Source organism: Poecile atricapillus, chromosome 2 (assembly GCF_030490865.1).
Source record: "Poecile atricapillus isolate bPoeAtr1 chromosome 2, bPoeAtr1.hap1, whole genome shotgun sequence".
Lineage (NCBI taxonomy): Eukaryota > Metazoa > Chordata > Aves > Passeriformes > Paridae > Poecile > Poecile atricapillus.
This window is the reverse complement of record NC_081250.1, coordinates 140,747,133-140,769,346: the sequence shown is the minus strand read 5'-3', so window position 1 is coordinate 140,769,346 and position 22,214 is coordinate 140,747,133. Positions and strand designations below refer to the sequence as shown.

At 39.1% G+C, this 22,214-nt stretch overlaps 1 protein-coding gene across 3 annotated transcripts in view; it reads right to left on the bottom strand.

Moving 5' to 3' along the window:
* Nucleotides 1–10,792: 10,792 nt before the first annotated feature.
* Nucleotides 10,793–22,214, bottom strand: part of DEPTOR (DEP domain containing MTOR interacting protein) — an 83,023-nt gene continuing 71,601 nt past the window's right edge. For 2 of the 3 annotated variants that reach the window (XM_058831319.1, XM_058831320.1), the window contains one exon: nucleotides 10,793–17,469. In XM_058831319.1, the coding sequence (XP_058687302.1) occupies nucleotides 17,341–17,469 (129 nt within the window). In that variant the 3' untranslated portion in view covers nucleotides 10,793–17,340. The remainder of the gene's footprint in view (nucleotides 17,470–22,214) is intronic. The other variant, XM_058831321.1, reaches the window with a different exon arrangement.

Here is a 22,214-nt window from a genome sequence, read left to right as displayed (position 1 = left end):
GTAACTCTTTGTAGCCTTCGAATGTCTTTATACTTCAGTTTTTATTTGTTTGGATCAGAATGAAATTATTATTTTAAGATTATGCTATGTGCTTTCCAGTGTAACTTGGTTGATTTTATTATTACAGTTTTCTTTTCTTCATTTATAATTCTAACATAATTTGACTGCTTTTAGAGCTAATGATGCTTATTACAATTGAGTTTACTCAGCTTTCTCTGGAAGGCACAATAGATGTCTTTGTGTTATTCCAATGAAGAACTATTGTTCATAACTTCAAGGTAAAAATTAAAAGGTTAGGTTCCATGAAAGAGTTTGTATAATGTGCATATCTGGAAATAGAGGAGGAGCACAATATGCTTAATATTAGTGTACAAATTACTTCCAATGTTTCCTTCTTGTCTTCCTTTAAAAGCAAAAAACCAACCAAACAAAAATATTTTGAATTTTAAGAATTAATTTACTGATTGTGAATTTGCCCCATAAATTTACTTTTCACTATTTTGAATTGGCCAAGCCTCAGAAATTTCTAAAGAACAACTATTTACACATTTTGAAAGTATTCACATTAGCAAGATATGGATCATCTTTTTCTTGGCTAGTGTAGATTCCACAAAATTTCTATAAATAGGATTACATGGCAATGATGTTGGAAATACAGCTGGAAGCAATTCCATTAATCCATCACAAGAACAGAATTAGTGCAGGCTCACGACCTCAGAATGAGCTGACTGAATATCAGTCATAATGAATAACCAATGGTATGGTTAAACCAAGCAATGGATCACCAGCACCAGTACTTGTGCAAACTAACAGAAACCAAAATAATGGATATTTGTGATTGTTGTGGGGCAGAATTGCACTGTAATTATCAATCCTTATCTTTTTTCCCCCATAACTCCTGTTTCTTAGGATATGATGTTTTTAAAGCCAACTAGCATTTTAAACTCCTAAACTAAAATAGGGTTTCCTTTCCTTTCCTTACAAAGAAATGTACATTTTTAAATGCCCTTTCCCCTCCAGCATCCAAAAGTTCCAGTCACATTCAAAGATCTTGACTATGGCACATCTATTTGAATGACTTAAACTTGTCCCTAGACCTAATAACAATTCATAGATTTTTCTTTTTTTGCTATTGAAAGAACTCCATAAGACAGAGACAATACTTGAGGTGAAGTATAACTGACTTTTGCTTTACATTTTGTTAAATATGCTTTACATTTTGTTAAATATAATGGAACATACAATACTCTTTGAAAAAATACTATTTGCCAAGATCAGTCTGTCAACACTTGCAGTAATTACATCTATAAAGTAAATAATGCACTGAAAGAGTTGAGAAGGGCTTAGAACTGTATTCTGCCCAAACGAAAATAGAGAAAAAATATTTTAATTGTGATGCACCTTTTCTAACATATTAACCATGCATGCATACTTTTTAATTTTTCTCTTCATTAGTTAAGACAATTAGTTAAGACAATTTTTTTGTGATATGAATATACAGTGAAATGACTTTTGAAAAGGGTAACTATCTTTTGTGAAGTATGATTTTTCTAGTGGATTTCTTTGTGCTGCAACTATTTCTCTGATATCAACCCCACAAATGTGGCTTTCTCTGTTTTTAGGCAGGAGATGTCAAAGTAGTCCAGCTTTGCTTCATTATTTGTTGGCATGTCTGATGAGTCATTTTCATTGCCTTGATACTTTTTCTTTGATTCTTTCAGTGCTGTCAGCACTTCAGTGATCTGCTAGGTGTATTCATCTGAAGCTTATTGCACACAATGAAGTAAGTGAAAGGGATGCAGAAGAAACCAGATTGATGCCATGGCCATCAAAGTGTAGAAGTTCATATTTAGAGTTGGTCCTGCTTCTCCAAACATGCAGGAAAGAGAGCAAAACTGGGAAAAAAGACTGTAGGGAAATGGAAAAAAAACCCCAAATATTATTAAATCATTTTTCTGTTTTCTTCTCAGTATGAAGAAAGTGATGGCAAGAATGACAAGGTTAGTGTTTCTTAAAGTTGGCTACTCATGCTGCAGTCAAATTAAATGTCTTCAGATTTCAGAGGTGAGGTTTTCTACCGTCTGTTTACAATTCCACATCTCAGTTTCTGAGCCTTCTCTGTCCAGGTCTAAGGAATAAATATAGCTGTATGATCCTGGCAACATGGTCAGGAGCTACTTCCATCCTTCTGAGCCTCTGACAAGTGCAGCTTGTCCAGATCCATTTACGAGGGAGTTCAGCCAACTTATTAAAGTCCATGAGCAGCGGAAGGCTGAGTTCAGTTTGTTGAGACATTGAAGGTGCAAATTCCTGCACCCACAGCCTCCTCATAGCTGCAGTGAAAGGGCAGAGCACCAGAGAAGTGATGTTATCCTCCCTGACATGCTCGCAGCGCAGGAGCCCATCTTACTTCATTGGGCAGGGAGGGCTCATGTGTGTTCTTTCTCCCTCAGACTGTAACAAGAAGAAGAGGTTTCCTTGTCTGTTGCTGGCAATACTCTGGACTTAGCAGCATTGTACAGGATCACAGAGTCTTTGGACTTTTGCATTTCTGGAGAATATCAAGTCCAGCTCCACCCTGCTAAAGGAGGGTCACCCAGAGTGGATTCCCAGGGCCATGTCAAGTTGAGTTATGAGTATCTCCAAAAATGGAGACTCCACATCCTCCCTGGGTGACTTACTCCAGTGTCTGACCACCTTCACAATGAAGGGAAAAAAACTTACCACAACACAAATTTTTTCTTGCACTCAGATGGAATCAGCTTAGTGCCTGCCACTCTAGGGCCTTTACTGCAAAGTTAGTCAGCCACCAGTGTGTAGAGGTGTCTGAGTTATTCCTTCTAAACGGCAGGAGCTTGCACATCCTTTTGGTGAACTTCATCATGTTTCTATTTTGCATTTCTCCAGCCTGGTGAGGGTATTATAAATGGTAGAAGAACCATCTTATGGTTCAGTCACTCCTCCTAGCTTTTTCACTATCTGCAAACTTGTTCAAGGTGCATTTTCCACCATTGACCAGTCCAGTAATGAAGAGTCAAAGCAGTATTGGCTCTGGTATCAACCCAAGGTACATCTCTAGTAACTGAGCTCCAGCTGGACTTCACACTCCTAATCAGAACTCCTTGAACCCAGAAATTCAGCCAATTTTCAATTCATCTCGCTGTCCACTTACCTAGTCTATGCCTCAGCAGTGTGTCTGAGGAAGTTATGGGAGAAGCATTACTAAAGTTAAGATAAATGCACTGCAGTCATAATGTGAGCACAGCTCCCATTTGCTCCCAGGCTATGTGCTGAGACTTCATCAGCCCTCCCAAAAGAGCACTGCATCTGGTGGGCAGGTCCTGGAACACTGCCAGCAGGGAGGAAGGGTGCCCTGAGTAGAGGAACAACCAGACTTGGTGAAGTTGGATCTACCAGGAGCTGGAAATGGGTAGGTACAAGCACATTAGCCTGGCAAAAGGTTTCACTGGATTAAGCTGCAGTGTGGATTAATTTGCAGCCCACCAATGCTACAACTTAACATGGTGAGGGAAGGATTCCCCCATATTTTACTGAATAAGCATAACAGTTACAGATTCTGGCTGTCTGTGCAAGAAATAATTTTCTTTGGAATGAAATCCTGGCTGAAATGAATATTTAAACCAGTAAGAGCTGGAAGCAATATTGTGGTGGTCTCTGTAATAAATACCATAAGTAATGAATACAAGGGATGTATGGAACAAGAAAGAATTCCTTTCCAAATAACACATATCTTAAGCTATTACCTAAAAGAATCGGAGCTTCTTGTCTTTCTCCTGCTGAGCTTCTACACTGAGTTCTTACACTGAAGACCCTTGATCACTGTAATTGTGCACCTCTGGTCTGCCTCACTCTAAGCACTTTTCTAGTACACATTTGGCATGAGGAACAAGATTTGTTAAATGTTGTCTACATGATGATCTGGTTTTGCATCTTGTAGATTACTGAAAAACTGAATTTTCAGTTTTCCCTTATTTGCAATTTTAAGAAAAACATCTGTTCATTAGACTCTAAAAATATAGTTGTCTCCTAGAATAATATCACATGGCATTTTTTATGCCACTGAATAACACACAAACCAAACTCACCTTTAAGATAGCATTTTAAATTTCTCAAAAAATTTATTCACTAAACTGTTTCATTTGTTCCATTTTCAACAGCCTGGTTCTCTTTGCTGCTTTTGTTTTAACGGGTTTGAAGTGGATGATGAGATTCAGACGTGGCTACTTTGTTCCCCTACACATTTTTAAGCATTACAGTTGGAATTTTCAGAAACAGACTTGAGTTTTCCAGTATGTATTTAAGCATATGTTAAACATATAAAGTTATCTTTCCATGAATAAAATACTGAATTAACCTTAGCAGAAACTTTAAGAAAGATAAATGGTCCTGAGATTTGTCTTTGCCAAAGAAAAAGAAAAAAAAATTCTAAAACTTTTTTAAAAAAACCGTAGCCTGTATCTTAGAGTAATTTTATACAAAATGTGAACAGAGAAAAACCAAGAGAAATATTAATATTTCATTTGCTGCAAACAGATCAATAAAATCACCCCTACTCAAATACTCACTGAAGAAATTCAGTATGCTTTCCATGTTTAAATTTCAGGAGTATTTAACCTTTTTTTTATGTTTTATTTTATTTAGGTTCTATTTTTCCAATAAATACCCACACTAAAAATCAGTATACTGGAAATCTCACTTTATAGGGTATGAGAAGAATTTACAGAAGTTTGAAATATTTTTCTTTTTTTAGCTGTGAAGCAATTAACAGAGGGGGGCAGTCTTGGATAAACATCTCTTCTGTGTATTCACAAACCTCTATCTTTTGTGCTTCTGCAGATCCAAATTCAAGTACTGTGTCTGTTAAAACACAGCTCTTTGATCTACTTGATAAGAATCAAGAAATTATCAGCTGTACAGATTTGGATTACTCCCCTTCTGTGCAGAAAGGGTCCATTCAGCCAAAGGCAACCCATTGGAGCTCCTCCATGGAGGAAAAGCTGCTGCCGTGGGATGACTGTGGTGCTGCCCAGGGTGACAGCTGAGGCCAGACAGCGGTACCTGCACTGCAAGAGTTCCTGTGCATGTGGTCTTTGAGCCCTCCCTGAGACTGAGATGGTCATTTGGTTTACCAAGAATAGCTGTGATAAAGAAGAGGCTGTTTTGTTTCTGTGCTGCATCTGTCACAGAATTAATTCTGTGCTGTGTGTGCACCCAGGAAGTGCACACACTTCCCACTGAACATGATTAAGCACCTAAAGTATAAAGTCAAAAATAACAGGAAATTACACAGGAGGAAAGCAAGTGTATACTCTAGCCTTAAACAAAGAGCCAACAGAAACTGTGCTCCAAAGTGATCTGACAAAGTAAAGACTTATAGGGTATTGTGACAAAGAATGAGAGAGCGGAAAAAAGGAGAGGCAATAGTCTACAACCACAAAAAGCAGATAACATCTCAAAAGCATTTGGGTTAGCCTTTTTTTTTTTTTTTTTTTTTTTTTGGCTTCACTCACTCTCAACACTTAAGGACTGTATTTTATGGTGTTGTAAAAACTATTTGCAGTGTCTGGTTCTTGCCCTGAACATCACCTCAATCCATGTTCTCCACAAAAATAGGGAAAAATAGGATATTTGACAACACTCCATCCATGACTACATCATTTTCTAGTATTTGTTCAACTGTGGTGGCTGACATCTCATCTCAGGCTACTTGAAAAAGTACCATAATCCCTATATCATCACTGTTTTGCTGCTTCCTTTTCATTATCACTGTCTGGACCCAATTGTAATCTTCAATTTATTGGTAGTATATTTAATAAATTATAGTTGAAATATTCTTGAAATATTGGCACTGGCCACCGTAATGTTCTTTGTCTTATAGTGCATGGAAAAAAGTTTATCTGTGGCCTGTTTAGCACAGTATTTGAGGTCAGACAGTTTACAAAAAAATAAGAAAAATAATGTCTTGTTTCTTACACAGTGTTTCTTGCAGCATAATCTTCAGAGATAATGGTGGGATAGTAAATGTTCTTCACTGTCTTACACAATCAAAATCTCTGTCCTGAGGTTTGCAGTCTTGGAAGAACAGTCAAAACACCTACTTTAGGCCACTGGGTATTTCACAGCGTTGTTTTTTGTAATAATCAAAATAGTAGTTAATAATAAATTTATTATTGTTAGTATTGTCCAGCACATGGAAAGGAGTTACTGCTGTTTGACCCATCAGCCAATTTGTCCCTTCAAACAGCAAGGTTTAACCCAACAAATTAGTCCTTAAAATCTGAAAACTCTGGATGCTTTTGCATTGGAAAGCAAGTGTGTGAGTCCTTGTAGTAACTGACTCTGTGTTCACATTGCTTTTGCACATGCTGGCTTGTTGGAGCTAATATTATCCTATGTAAGAGACTGGATACACAGACAATTAGATAGCAGTTCAACTACATAGAGATGCACCACAGTCCTATTTCATCCTGATAAATTATTTTTTCTCCAACCCAGCTAAAGGAATAACTTGCCTTCCTGCCTCCCATGTAGCAGAAGTCGCTCTCCAGGGAGGAATCAGACTGTTATCTGACTGATATTAACCTTTGGAGGACTCCCCCTCTTGTCTTCCCTGTGCCCTGTCACTGTTTAGGCTGCCAGCCTGGAAAGTCTGGGAAGCTGAACAGGAGAATGTGGGTTTGGACAATGAGACTTCCTCAACAAAATAATTCTGCACTGGACCTAAAATATGCAAACTGTCTACAATAGGGATTTGAATCTGTGCAGCGATAAAAGCAGTTTGGTTAGGATTTGACCATGTTCTGTTACAATGAAGAGCAAAACTCACTGGAAAGGGAAGAGAGAGGACAGGATCAGCTTACTTCAAAGTGAGCTATAAGCACCTTTGAAGTTCTGTAATCTTCAGGCTCAGCTCACACCCAGAAGCTCTTCTTGAGCAGTTCTCCACCAGGTGATGCAGATCCAGATGTCTGTCCATTAGCTGCTTCTGTACTGTATCAGAGAAGGACAGGCAGCAATGAGGCATTTTGTTACTGACATCAACTGTGAGTGCATAAAGATTTCCTAAAATCATGGTTCTGCCCTTCTTTACAGCCTGAACTTCATTTTCTTTGCATTATATCTGCTGATATTTTTAAAACCTTGGGAATTTATTGCCTGCACACTAATGAGAAAAAAATTAACTGGAAAGAAGTGAAGAACAGCCTTGTTTCTCCAGTGTAGCACATGCTTACTGTGTTATCTTTTTGTTTGAAAATCCACCTATGGCCATTTTCCATATCCAAAAAGTAAAATCATAAGACAAGTTCAGATTGCTATGTTCCTGCTATGTTCCTATTCAAAACCTTTCATCATTAAACTCACAGCATGTAAAGTTTCCTCAGCAGAGGAACACAGTAAGAATGCAGTGCTGTGGCTTGTTTCTGGGTTCACAGGATTAGGTGAGAGCTTAGTGTCCCACATAAAAGCAGCCCATTAAAACAAGGTCCTGAAGGACACCCAGTGCTTTAGTGATGCTGAATCACTACCCTGAATATCAATGGATCAGGTTAATTCTTTACTGGCACAAGGAGCATCCAGTCTCCTTTTTGTTGGCTTTTTTTTTTATTTTTCCAGATGTTGCTTTAGAGAATCCTCAAAGTCAAATCTGTGCTTCTCATGTTGAGTAGCATCCATTTTTAAACCAAGGCTGCATTTGGTGGTCAAGTCCAGTGCAAATTTAAAAAATAACTTCCTCAATATGAGCTGTCTTATCTTTCTGCTGTTAAAATCAGCCTGCCAGTAAGAAGTTGGACTGTGATTTTTCTTCTAATCTTATAGTTAGGTGGCATTTTTGTACACTTAATGGAATTATTTCTGATTTTCCAGTAGATAAATAAAACAGGTCACCATAAATATTTATAATCACTATTGTCATTTGCCTAACTGCATTCTTGAAGAATTTTCAACACTATTTGTTAAACTAGCATGAATTTTCTTCACTTGCTTAGTGAGTGTGTAAGATATATAGGGCTTTCAGTGTGTGATTAATGTCAGTAATAAAATCAGAATTATTAACAAGTTAAAATTAAACATCTGAACTCTTCATAATTTTCTTTCTTTTTGCAAGAATGCAAACCTGCATTTTACAGCTGTCATAGTTCAAAAGATGTTAACATGTCATATATAGTTACAAATTCCCAGTTATTGTACTGAAAACACCATGTGAACCATGTGAACCATAGCAATATTCATTATTTGGCTATGAAGTTATTCCTTTGAAAACCTGTGGGCTTCCCAGTGCTTGTTTTAGCAGCAGGCAGGAATGTGCTGGACAAATCCTGAACCGCACACGCTGCTGAGAGTGTTTTGTACTCGGCCCAGCTTCTTCAGACTGTTTTTGTGGCCTTGTCCGGGTGAACACGACTTGGGTTGCACAAGGGATGCTTGGTCTCCACGTCCTCCCGCAGCGGCACCAGGCCGCGAGCGCGGCGCCAGGGCCTGCTCAGCCCGCGGGGCCTGGCACTGGGGCTGGCTGCAGACAGAGCCTCTCGCCAGGACAGCCCGGGAGGAAGAGGAGCTTGGAGGGGAGCTGGAAGACGACTGCGGAGCTGAGGAGGTCGTAGGTTGACCGCACACAACGGGTACCTGGCACACTGGTGACAAGAGGCTGCCAAAACTGAAATACAAAGTTGCAAATAACACATTCTTGTCTACAGAAGATTCAAAACACATAAAGGGAAATATTTTTCCACAGCCATGGAGCCTGTGGGGTGCAGTCAATATGGGGCACTACTGTCTTTGCATTAGACAAAATGTGTGCCTTGCTTGCTCACTGAAGCACCATCCTGCAGACTGCACACTGGCCAAGGTTTTAAAAGACTGACTTTCAGCCCTGCTCTCTGCAGGCTTCCTTGATGGGCTTAGATATCCAGGACATGGATTTTACATCATGTATATTAGATCCAGGAGCTCATGTGGTAATACTTGGACAGTGGTGGATGTGGGAGTGGGGACTCTGAGGACATTCCGTAAAACCATGAAGAACATGATGATGAAGAGAGAAGCCAGCTAGTAATGCAACAGTCACATGTCAGATAACTAGTGATGAAATAAATCTTCGGTCCCAATAGGCTTCTAAACACCTGTGTGAGTTAACAAGGGTTTTTAATTGATTTCTTTTTTTTTCTTAAATGTCAGCACCTAAGTTCTCTATAAATTTCACTTTGATTTCCTCACTTGTGTTTGGACACTGCCTGTGCCCCCTTCTGCTACAGGGGTGAGGAGAAACTCTGTTTGTAGCAAAGGCTAAGATGTCAAACACTGAGATGTGACTGACTGTGGTGCAAGGGACATAGCAGAGAGAGCCATCACTGTAGGGTGGTATACAAATACCTCAAGGTTCCCAAGAGCTACCATACCTGTCATATTGTAAGCAGTGTGATAGAACTCAGGTTTATGTGGAAACACTCAGCTGCTGCTGCATCTGTTCTCATCTGCTGGGTCTGCAGTAGCTGATACTCCTTCCTATGATCCCATTTCTCTAATGGGAGCAGTTGCTGCCTTGCTGTGACTCCTTGTGTGAAATTAGTACTTTTCAGGACAACTTAAGAACAGTAATACCCAAAAACCAAGAGAACCTGTTGAAATATGCAGTAAGTAATTATACATGATCATTTATATACACAGATTACAGCTCAGCTGACAATGGCTCTGGTCCCCTTGACTGGCAACAGACAATTCAGAAGCAAAGGGATCTTTGGGTGAGAGGCCACTTTGCATCTTGACTAAAAGCATGAAGAAAAGGAGTCACATTTCTTGAGACATTTAATAACAGCACATCACAGTCAGCTCTGCATGATACAAGTATGCAGCAGCTTCTCTGAGAATTGGCTGGATAGCCAGGATGTTCTTTTCCATCAACAGTGCTAATTGAATATACAGCTGGGTAACTCCACAAAAATTACCAGCAGTGAGACAATTGAATCAGCAGATGTTAAGTGGTGATTATTAAGGATGCCATTCAGTTATTCATACATAGGTGTCTAATGCATTTTGAAGTATCCTACAATATTTAAGATGTCCTCTGGGACTTAATCTCTAGATGTGATTTTGTGGGGTCACAGACTTCCCTGAAGCTGCTCTCTGCTACAGAAGAATGTCTCAAATACCCTAAAAGCATCTTCAATGGCACTTGACATTTATGTGTATGCAACAAAACTAAGCCCCTCATTTTTGAGCTCCGATTCCAATTAGGTAAGTAGAAGTAGATGCCATCACCCTGCTGTGATGTTTTTTCAGACTATCTGCAGTGCTGGGAAAAGAGCACTGCATTAACCTGTGTGCCAAAGGTCATCTTTGCAATCACAAGCCCATTGTTAGGAGTTAATCATGATAACTACTGGAAAAGGGTATCATCAAAGAGCCTTTAAAATGTGGACAATTTGATCCTAATCATGAAGTTTTTATTCCTGTATTACATGACTTCCTGGAGCTCTGCACATTAAGACAGCATTGTCTGTTTTTCAGAAAGAAGCAGTAATCAGCAGGAGTTAAGGTAAATGTTTTTTGTGCCTTCATCTTCCAAATTATAATTTCTGAACCAGAGAAGATTTTTTCTTTAACTATAGGAGATAAGGTCCAGGGGATTTATATTTCAATGGAATGCTGATGCTACTATAAGGAATGTGAATCAATAACCCCCAGAAAATAATTTCTTAGGAGAATGAACAATGATGCAGTCATGTGCAGTGGGAAATGAAACAAAAATCTAACACACAATAACACACATTTTATCACAAAAATCAAACATTAAGAAGGTAACTCAGCACTCTTTTGTAAATGCACATTTAAGCATTTAATAGACTATTTGCCTGGTGGAGTGTAATAGAAAATGAAATATTGCATATTTTAATATTCAACAGGATCTTGTTTATTCTGGCAAAACAAATGAAACACACACACTTCCCAGCTGCAGTAACAAACAAAGGGTGCATAAAATTATCTTCAGAAAGCATTTGAGCTGAAAATGCTTATAAAATGAAACAGACATTGGGAGAATGTAACATTAAGATCTTAAATACTTTCATGTTTCTTCCTTTCCATAGTTAAGCCATAAAAGCTAGTACATTCCATCTACAATTTTTAAATGAGTTTTAAGAAAATCTTATCATGGTTCTAGAAATATTTTGCAGGCAAAGCAAGGCTGTTAGGGCACTTTGAGAAATTAAAGGGTTCCTGATCCTGGAAACTACTAAGCACTTCTGAGTGGAATCACTTAATATTTCCCAGGCTTTTCTCAACATCACGCTTAATTAAACTTTTGCTAATAAACCTGAAGCACTCAGTTTAGCCCCATTGCTGGACCCCACTGACAAAACAGTTGTTCAGTCAAGCCTGGATGTGTATTTATTTTTAGTTGATACATGCAGTGTTTGCATTATACTTTATAAATAGAAGATATGAAAAAAAAGTTTAAATTACTTCATAATGTAAATTAAGCTTTTTTTTGTTCAAGGATATGTTTGTTATATTTTGACAGTTTGTTATATTTAGAAGGGAAATATTTCCCAAACAAACATATCTTTACTATATTCTTATGTACTGCATTTTAGGATGGAATGTTCATACATGTGAAAGCATTAACTACAACTTTGTTCTTATTGAAAAGACAGGCTTAAGAACATAAATTGTAAATTTAGCCATTAAAATACAACACTTTTTCCCTCTGTGATGTTATTAAGAAATTTAATAGGACATTATGGGACTGTCTCATCCCAGGCAACGCTCAAGGCTGAGTGTGATGGGGTTCTGAGCAACCTGGTCTAGTGTAAGGTGTCCCTGCCCATGGCAGGGGAATGGAACTAGATGATCTTTAAGGTCTCTTCTAACATAAACACTTCTATCATCCTATGACAGAACCTTTCCATACTACACCCCTTTACTGCACCTGTCTGATGGATTCTCTTCTGTGGTCTACATTCATTTTGCTTATACTTTAAAACCATCAACAAGAATTTTAAAAAACCTAACTTGCCTTCATTTGTTTTTTGGGGTTTTGTTTTTTGGTTTTGTTTTTTTTAATAATTATTTGAACATACTATGCATTTTCCAGGTATGATCTACTAATAGGCATCATATTGCAGGTTTTGCTCAGGTTTTCATGAAATTCTCATGAAATTTTCATTAAATTTTCCCAGGGGAGGTTTGCCTTGAGAAGGGCAGGTAAGAACAAGCATTCCCTGAGTCAGGCTTGAGTACAAACTGAAAAGCATTTCTCTTTATCACACATCCCACTGCAAATATAAGGGGGGAAAATGCAGCACTTCTTTACCAGATAGATAAAGAAATTAATTGTTTCTCTGTTTAATAAGAGAAACTCTAAAACCTGAAGTGGAAAACAAAATGTAATTATAAAAATCTGCAGTTATTTACAGCTAGCAGTGAGGGTAACAGTTTATGTGGTTCCAAGGCTGTGGCTGGGACGCTGTGCTCCAGCCGGTTCGGGAGGGAGGGGAGTCATGGGTAGCTCATCCAGAGGCCCAAAAGAAAACACCACTTTATGGAGGTTTCTTTTCTTTTGTCTCCATAACCTGAGAAAGTCCATAAAAGCTGTGGCCCATCTGTGTTATGTATCATACACAGCTTTTTTAAGAGTAGATGTGGTGTCATTTTATATCTAAAATGGATTTTATTCCAACATTTATGGTAGCTTTTTTTTACTTTGTTCTTTTGCCTCAAGGCTTTGTTTATACATGAGCTAACATTTGATTGTAAAGCAGCAGCCAATTCATCTGTTTTCCTGAAATATTAGTCTGGCTAAATAAGCACTGCTAATTTATGAAAAGCTAAGTTATGAAAAGCTAAGTTATGAAGAGATAGATGGTGATCATGGTAAAGAGGCACTCAAAAACAGACTAGTAAAAATACAAAGAAAGCAGGGCCATCAAGATCTTCCAGAAACCATTTTTAAGCTGTAAGAATAAAGTAGGACCAATGTCAACTATGCAGCAAAATAAGCAGAATAGGAAATAAATATATCCATAAATCACTGGTAAAGTCCAAACAGTCCAATGGGTATGGGCTGTCCTTTTGACCATTGTTCCCCAGCTTGGCCTGCCGGGGTGCATGCAGCAGGAGCAGGAGCAATGGGAGGAGTTCCCTGGAGAGGAGGAGTTCAGCTGCTCAGGTATGACACAGTGAAGTGGTCAGAATACCACTAGCTGTCTATGTACTATAGTCTAGGGAACAGTCTGTAGACATCTCTATGTAGACTCACCTTAGGAACAGAAGCAAGAGGTTGCACATAAAAAGACAGTTTTGCTCTACAAATCACCTGCAGATTCTGGAAAGAAACTAAGATTATTATTTGACAAGGCCATACAAAAGCCAGTAGGACTGTTGTACTCTAAGTTCAAGGAGAATTATGGTGACACAGGATGGGAAACCTATGGGTATATGGCAGCATCTTTGTAGAGGCATTACAACAATTTGTGCTACCTAAAGTACAGTGTCTGCTTCAAACCCGGTTTTTAAAGCTAAGCATTGCATTTTATGTGTGTGCTTATAAAACTTGAGTTTCAACAGTACTGGAAATTCACAGCTCCCATGGCCAATACGAGAGTGGATACCTAATTGCAAAAGAACTGCTGTCCATTATACCTGGCATAGCTGTCAGCACAGAAGAAGAAAGGAGTCAGTTGCTTCTTCTTCCTAATCCTCAGACTATTCTCATTTGTCTATGTCTATGTCAGTACATCAAGTCAGTACAGAGACTGTCTCTGGTCTGAAGGCCAAGAGGCAGCAAATTCAGATTTCACGTTACTCTCTGAACTACACTTTTCCCAGGGCAATTTTCTCAGAGATCCAGACAACGCTAAGGGAACAAGCTGACCATTAAACCAGTAATCCTGGGACAGCATTTGACACATCCCTAGTACTTTAGTCATTAGTGAGGGTATGAGCAGAAAATTAATAAAAAAAATTAAGAAAAACACTGGAAAAAAGCCCTACAGCATGACCTTTCATTCCAAACCTCTTCCTGAATGTAATCTCACAGAAGGTGTAGCAGGCTGCACCCACTCATATTTCAGATGCTGCTATGACACAATGTCTTTTGAATTCTGAAAGTTTTATTTTCAGCCTCTATGCAGACCTAAAATGCAGACAATTAAGTTCTGATACACCTGAAGTGGATTACTGCATCATTGTCTGAATGAAATGCCTTCCACAGGACTAGCTGTGGAACCGGTTGTTTTCAGTACCTTACACATGATATGTGATCTTGAAAAAGATACTGAAAATTATGTATCTTGTAGGAAATATAACAGAAAAAAATATGAGAAATATTGCACTGATTTAATGCTCCAATTAGCTTAACTGCTACTTGAATTTAATTAAATATTACATTGCTTGAAGATGTCCATAAATGATTTGCAAATGTACATGTACAGAGAAATAGCAGTAATTTGAGTGATTAAGGCTTAAAGATTTATTAGATGATCTTGAAAGATCTACAGTAACCAAAAAATGAGATCACAGAAGAGAGTAAGTCTTACAAAAATGCCTGTCTTTTTAATGAAGCTTTTACTGCTGATGCCAGGATTTTTTTTTAAATTTCTGGTTTCTTGCTTCATTCTACAATGTGATATTCATGCATCCCTTGAAATGCCTCACTTCTGTGAATAATCTTACATTTCCCCTGGCACTTTTCAGGAAGCAAGGTGCTCTGTTATATTTAAAAGTCTGTGCCCTCTGAAGTGCATGAGAGTTTGACACCAACTCCTGTGGGATGTCTTGGAGCATGTGCAGCTCTGTGTGCAGACAAACCGCAATTTAATTGGAAATTACATATTTCATAGCTTAATTGTTTACTTTCCAGCCTTTTTTCCAAAATACAAAATTTCATTGCAGACACAATTTGAATACCTTTGTCACGTTGAAGAGGGAAAGAATTAATTAAATCCTGGATTGTCAGTCAAGTTGAGAACACAATATGGAAATCCCTGTTAAACAGAAGGCAAGTAGCTGTGCTCAAATCGTGATAGAGACTAATGTATCTTGTGAATCAAGATGCCATCTCCAATCTGTAACATAATGAAATGCAGATTTCTCCCTGCCCCCATTCCCACTCTTTTTGCTCCAGTATGAAGTGCACTCTGTAATGCATTATTAAGCCAAATTTTGACCCAGTTTCTTAATTATCTGTAAGCTACAGAGAACTTCTAGCAGAATATTAACTAAGGCAAGAGATGCAATACAGACAAACCCATGATGGCATTAGAGAGAATCATTAGCATTTTGCTAAGAAAATCCTTCAATTGTAATATTTAACTAAGCCTAGGATGCAGAATTTATATTTCAAAGGGGCTAAGCCACCAAAATAACCCAGAGGAAAAAAGAAAAGAAGAAAAAAAAAAAGGAAAATAAAGAAAAAAATAGAAATTAAATAGAAATATTTGTAGAAGCATTCCCGGATTCACAAACTCAAAATACTTACAGCATTGAAACATTTCTGGAACAACAAGACTGTTTCCAACTGTTCTGAGTGGATACCATGGACAGTTATTACAATTTAATATAACATAATGTACCCACCTATTTATTTTAGATGACCTGTAAAATGTAACCCGCTGTGGCTTATGCACATGTACCAAAATTTTGGGGAGTACAATCAGGATTAAGAACTGCCATAGCAGATGACAATTTGAACAAACCCTCCAAACACTCTTGTGCCTGGCTAATATTAAGTAGCTGCAGTTTTATATCTCCCTGCACTGCTGCATATTAGTGGAATATGAGAAGTTTTCCTGGTGAAAATACAACCACAGATATACCAAACCAGAAACAAAGAACACAAGGACTTCTTCCTACAAAGCTGCAGGAATAAATGAGTTTGAAGATTTGCTGTATCTCTGAAGTTAAAGTGTTTGAGTGAATGAAAAACATACTGAAAGAGCAATTTATTTAGTGAGAACAATTTTTAATACAAAACATGTTTCAAAATTATTTGAGGAAAAATACTTTCCCCACCCCATAATTGCATGATTTGTGGTTATGTGCATATATAAAGTTAAGCTTTAATTGTAAAATTTGGACAGCAGAGAAAGTCTGCAAACTCTACTTATAATTTTGTGAAGCAGGATGTATTCATTCAGTTCAAAGAAAACCCATGCAGTCCCCTTAACATCAAGCTGAAGAGTCACCTAACTGCAGAATAGAGATTTTTCAGGTATGTATTTAAAAAATATTTCTTTAATATTTTAATTGATGAGTTAATGAACTCATCAGTGAAAAAAATCCTACTGTTTGCGAAACAGTAAGGGTCAGTTAAATACAACGTTTTATTTGTAATTGTGTCAAATGCAGCTCATGAGGGAAGCGCGTTCTTCGCAAAACATTAGATGATTGGAAAGTGCTAATAAACTTAATGTACATTCAAGTACATTGCTTTAATTTGAAGTGTACTTTTGCTACTGGAGATCCTTATGCTAACACCATTAATTTCCCACTGCAACCTGCCAAATATTCTTCTTCGGGGAATTAATGCGGCCAAAAGTTTCTCAAAAGTGATGAATAGCAAGAGTGAGGCACCTTTCCTTTACAGGTATAGAAAAAACCTCAAAATCAGTATATAATACTCAAGCACCTAATCTAGCACACAGCCATTGAAACCAAAAGACCAATTTTCATAGGCAGTTTTTGTAAAAGTACCACACATTTTTCCATTTTCTTTCTAGACTAACCAGTGTAATCAGTCAGGCCCAAACATTCATACCAGACTATCCCTACAGAGCACAGACACCTTTTCTCATGCATTGCAGTTCGTTTGTGTTTGACTGTAATCAAGCCAGGATGCAGTCAGCCCAAGGAGAGAATAACTATGACTGCACGTGCTCCAGGGACAAAGCTGGACAGCAGGACAATGTTTATCAATGCCACCATCTCATGGAAACCATCTCTGACATCCCGACCCCACAGCGCTTGGCTCTTTCACCTCCTGAAGTGCTTCGAACGAGTAGTGGACTGTGAAGAAATATGCACGGCCTCTTAGGCTGGAACCCATTCTGACCAATGCAGCCATGGCTGGACAGACCACTTAAAGGCCCTGATCTTGTCTCTGTTGGGCACAGAGAAGTCCGTAGTGAAAATATGCTGGTATCTATTGTTCACATCTTAGCATAATCACCAGTGCTATTATTGTTAAATGAAAGAGAGCCCCCTCCCCTAAAGCAAAATCATCTGTTTAGACACAGCAACATTCTGCTGCCTTGTGTCATGACACTCCATGGCTGTTGCTGTTTGTCTCACAAAAATGTCCAGTAATAGGGTTTTTTTGCCTTCTCAGGCCTCCATTTCTTCCATCACTTCCATCACAATTGTTCGAGGGCCGGTCAGGATGAGGTTGCTTACTGTCCTGTAATCCACATGGAGAACATTGAGGCCATTGACAGACACAACAAATTGGCAAACCTGAGGAGAAAGCAAGCAGCAAAATGAGTTATACATTAGACCTTATTTTGTTAGGTTAATTACACAGATGTAGTATCAACTCCTGGGCAGACAAAACCTTCAGAACTCTTCCCATCATCTCATTTGGTACTCTTAAAAGCCGCCGCATTTCTTAGAATTAATCTGGCAAGTTAATTTTCCATAATGTTTTTTTTGAGACACCACTTCAACTTTCAAATCGGTGGAATTCAGCTTTCCAATCTTTGAAATTTGGAGGTCCTATATTAATAATTTTTTCTTGTAACAATGTTATTTTTTCTTGTATCAGTGATATTTTATAGTATCAGTGGTGCTTTGCAAACAATATGGGACATCCAGCTAAGGGTTCCCCACGACAGGGAGGACAACAACTGTTGGAGCAAGTCCAAGGGAGGCCACAAAGATGATTAGAAGGATAGAGCACTTCTTCTATAAGGAACTAAGGCTAAGGGAATTAAGTTTGTTCAGCCTGGAAAAGAGAAGATTTCTGGGTGACCTTATTGTGACCTTCCAGTGTTAGTATGGGGTTAAATGTTTCTGAAAATCATGTAAAAGTAGGCCACAAGAATGCTTGGTATTTGGGATGATTTAGCAAGCTATGATGTTTGGGAATTGGTGCTTGGGGTGTCTAAGATACCTAAAGGTAAGATTTGTACATGTTCGTACAAGCTCAGGCTATGCTCTTATGAAGTAATATTGATAAGGTTTAATGAAGTAATATTGATAAGGTTGTTATAGTGATTACTGCTACAGCTGAAATTGTATAAATATGTGCACTTTGAACAAAGATGATGGAGCTAGATTTGGGTTGTTGATACCCCTAGTTCCCGCACTCTTCAGTAAAAGCATCTGCATATAATCGTTCTGTGATTATGTGTGTTCACGAACGCTAACACAAGGAGCCTACAAGGAAGATGGAGAGGGACTATTTTCACAAGGGCCTGGAGTGACAGGCCAAGGGGGAAAGGCTTTAAGATGGAATCGAGTTGGTTTGGATTAGATATTAGGAAGAAATACTTTACTATGTGTGGTGAGGCACTGGCACAGGCTGCTTAGAGAAGCTGTGGATGCCCCATCCCTGGAACTGTTTAAGGCCAGGTTGGATGGAGCTTTCAGAAATCTGGCCTAGTAAAAGGTGTCCTTGTTGACAGCAGGGGAGTAGGAACAAGATGATCTTCAAAGTCCCTTCCAACCCAAACCATTCTATGATTCTTTGAAGATAGCTCTGGCTACTGCAGTCTGTTATCTTTAGATTGTCTTAAATGCTTTCTTAGAGATTTTAATCAGCTATTGGTAATCACAGCAAAAAAATGCACCATGTTTCCAGGCTCAGGGTGAGGTTGGATGATGACTTCACTAGATTCAGTGCCAAAACCTCCAATGGTATAACATGAACCAAATGGATCCAAATTTTAAGAAATAATATCATGCAAGATATGAAGTCAGTACTAGGACAGATTAAAATGTCACTGCCATGTGACTGGTTTTAATTTCCTTCACCAAGTATGGCTTATTAATTAATTTCAAATATGCTAGTATTTTGTCTGTAAAAGCTGTACCAAATACAAACATTGGAAGTTTTGTATGATTATAGACCATTTTCAAGCAAAATAGTCTTGATAGAAATATACTGACCAACATCACTGTACATCTTAAAATACTTAAACAGAGAAAAAGTCACATCAACATTGTAAAAATTGCAGAAAATGAAAGATAATACTGATTCCTCAAAGACATTGAGACTTCTCTGCATCTAATCATAACATCACAGTGCTTGGTAAAAAAGGTTGAAAAATGTATGTTGTGTCTACATCTGTATTTTTAATGATAAAAATATGGAGCCTAAGTGAACAATAATATCACCCCGATGTTTCGATGGAAACAATACATTCATTAGAAGGCTATCTTACCTGTAAGTCACCTTGAATCTGTAAGAAAGAAGCTAAGAAACACGCATCACCAGAAACTGTCATGCTTTATTTTATGTGGACACACTGGATCAATGGATTGGGGTCAATTTTATGAGATTCAACAAGGCCAAGTGCTGGGTCCTGTACTTGGGTCACAACAACCCCATGCAGTCTGGGGAAAAGCGGCTGGAAAGCTGCCCTTGGAAAAGGACCTGGGGGTGCTGGTCAACAGTGGCTGAACATGAGGCAGTGTGTGCCCAGGTGGCCAAGAAGGCCAATGACATCCTGGCCTGGATCAGGAACAGTGTGGCCAGCAGGACCAGGGCAGGGATTGACCCCCTGTGCTCAGCACAGGTGAGGTCACACCTTGAGTGCTGTGTCCAGTTCTGGGCCCCTCACTACAAGAAAGACACTGAGGGGCTGGAGTGTGTCCAGGGAAGGGCAGTGGAGCTGGGGAAGGGTCTGGAGCACAGGTCAGATGAGGAGCTGCTGAGGGAGCTTCGGGTGTTTAGCCTGGGGGAAAGGAAGCTCAGGGGAGACTTTATCACTCTCTACAACTCCCTGAAAGGAGGCTGTAGCCAGGTGGGGGTCAGCCTCTTCTCTTCTCCAAGGTAACAAATGACAGGACAAAAGGAAACAGCTTCAGGTTGCACCAGGGGAGGGTTAGTGCCAGGTCTAGTTGACATGATGGTGTTTGGTCATAGCTTTGACATAATGATCTCAGAAGTCTTTTCCAAGCTATTTTATTCTGTGATGAGAAAAAATTTCTTCACAGAACAGGTGGTCAGACATTGGAACAGGCTGCCCAGGGAAGTGATAGAACCACCATCCATGCAAGTGTTGAAAAACCCATGGATGTGGCACCTGGGAATACGGTTTAGTGATGAACACGGCAGTGTCAGACTAATGGCTGGCTATTAGACCAGCTGGTCTTTTCCAGCAGTAACAATTCTATCAGCCTATGATTTTTCATTTTTCCTATTTAGGCAGAAGCACAAGACAGAAATGGATGCAGGAAAGGTGGGAAGCAGCTCTGTTGTCCTGCAGTGCTAGCTCTAAAGCAGATTTTCTCACATACCAAGTCACTTAACTTATGTGTGCCAACTAACTTCCCTCTCAAGTAAAATGTGCGGTGAAACTCAATTTGTATTTCTGCAAAATGGACAGAATGTAGCTATCAATTTAAGAAAAATTACAGAGGAAGCAAACCCAATCCAAAAATGTAACATTTCATAAAAAATGTCACCGATGACTTTAATCTCTGCTTCTTAGAGCCTCTGCACTGGAAGAGTGGCAGCAGCAGACCCTGGAGGGGTGATAGACTCTTGCACCTTACTCCTTACCCTCAGAACTCCTCTGCAGAGCTGAAAATCATGAAAGTAGCCTTACTGGTAGCCTAACTGATCACTAAAATATGGCAATCAGTGATACAACTGAATAAACTCCCATGGCAGCAATCTTTCCTATATATGAATATCTCAGCTGCAAGTAGCATTGGGAAAATGGTTCAGTTTTTGCATGCAGACAAAGCCTCCTAAATTTTAAGTATTTTTGTTGAAAAGGTAACTGGTCATCCTCTGCAGTGTGTCCAATTAGTATTTAACTGGCATGTCTATTTATTTAGTTTAAAATGCAGATTACTGCAGTATCTCTAGGTCTCAACTTCCAGTGGATTTCCTAATACTTTCTATGGCTTTTCAAGATTGTATCAACTTTTACTGAATTACAGCTCTGGCTCTAAAATAGTATTTGGGTTGATTTAAAACAGACCTGCAGAAACAACATTGTCTCTTCTGGCTTAAAGCAATTTTTGGAATTTGAATGGCTGATTTTTGTTGTACTATTGCATATTCTCAGACTTCTTGAGTTACTGGAATCTCAATGTATGGGACATGTTTGGCCAGGTTCACACATGCAAGCGTGCAATGGATAAATCTGCATGCTGGATTGTGTGGATTGATGGATGCGATTGATTGGATGTGTGGGCACTCAGGGGCCTTTGGAGAAGGCCCCTGCCAGAGGAACAGACTCTCAGACCAGCCAGTCACCCGCAGCAGTGCTGCAATGGTGTAAATGCAGATGGTACAGGCACAACGTGAACAGCAATCTGGATGCCAAAGAGTGAATTTCTTGTGGAAGACAAGAGCTGACATGTCTGCATTCTCAATGTGTTTGTTTTACCATATGCCCTTGGCAGTACGATTAACCAGCAATGCGTATGGGCTGAGAACAGCCCCTTCGTGCCCTCCTTTGCAGTGGATCCACATGGCTTATTAGTTTCATCATTCCCAGTGGAGAGGATTAGATGCAAGAAGTCCACCCAGGCTAAATGAAAAGAGAAATGCAGAGGGGAGGGCAATACACAGAAGTGCACAGTCCCATTCTAAAACTGCAGGAAAAGAGCCATGAGGAGCAGAGATGGTAATAAAGAGCCAACTACCCTGTGGGTAGAAAACTCTCTCCACAGTAATTGCTTGACCAGTGCTCCTGAGGACTGAGTCCGCAAATTCCAGACCTGCCCCCTCAGGAATGAAGAAATGTGGAGCTATTTGCTCTGTCCTCCAACCCTGCTGAAGAGAAGGTCTGCACAGTCCTGAGCCCTTTGTCATGCTGACTGCCCTCAGCTCACTCAGTTTTCTTCTCCCCGTCTTGATTTCCTTTTCAGCACTGCATCCAGTGAGGGGAAATGAAATGCAGTGCTGCTTTGTGCATTTTAGTCATCATCAATCCTGCCCCAAAAATGCTCATATTGTGCATTGCTCTACTAAAGTCAGAAAACAAGCAAAGAGCAAGGGAGATCCCACTCACCAGCCCTGA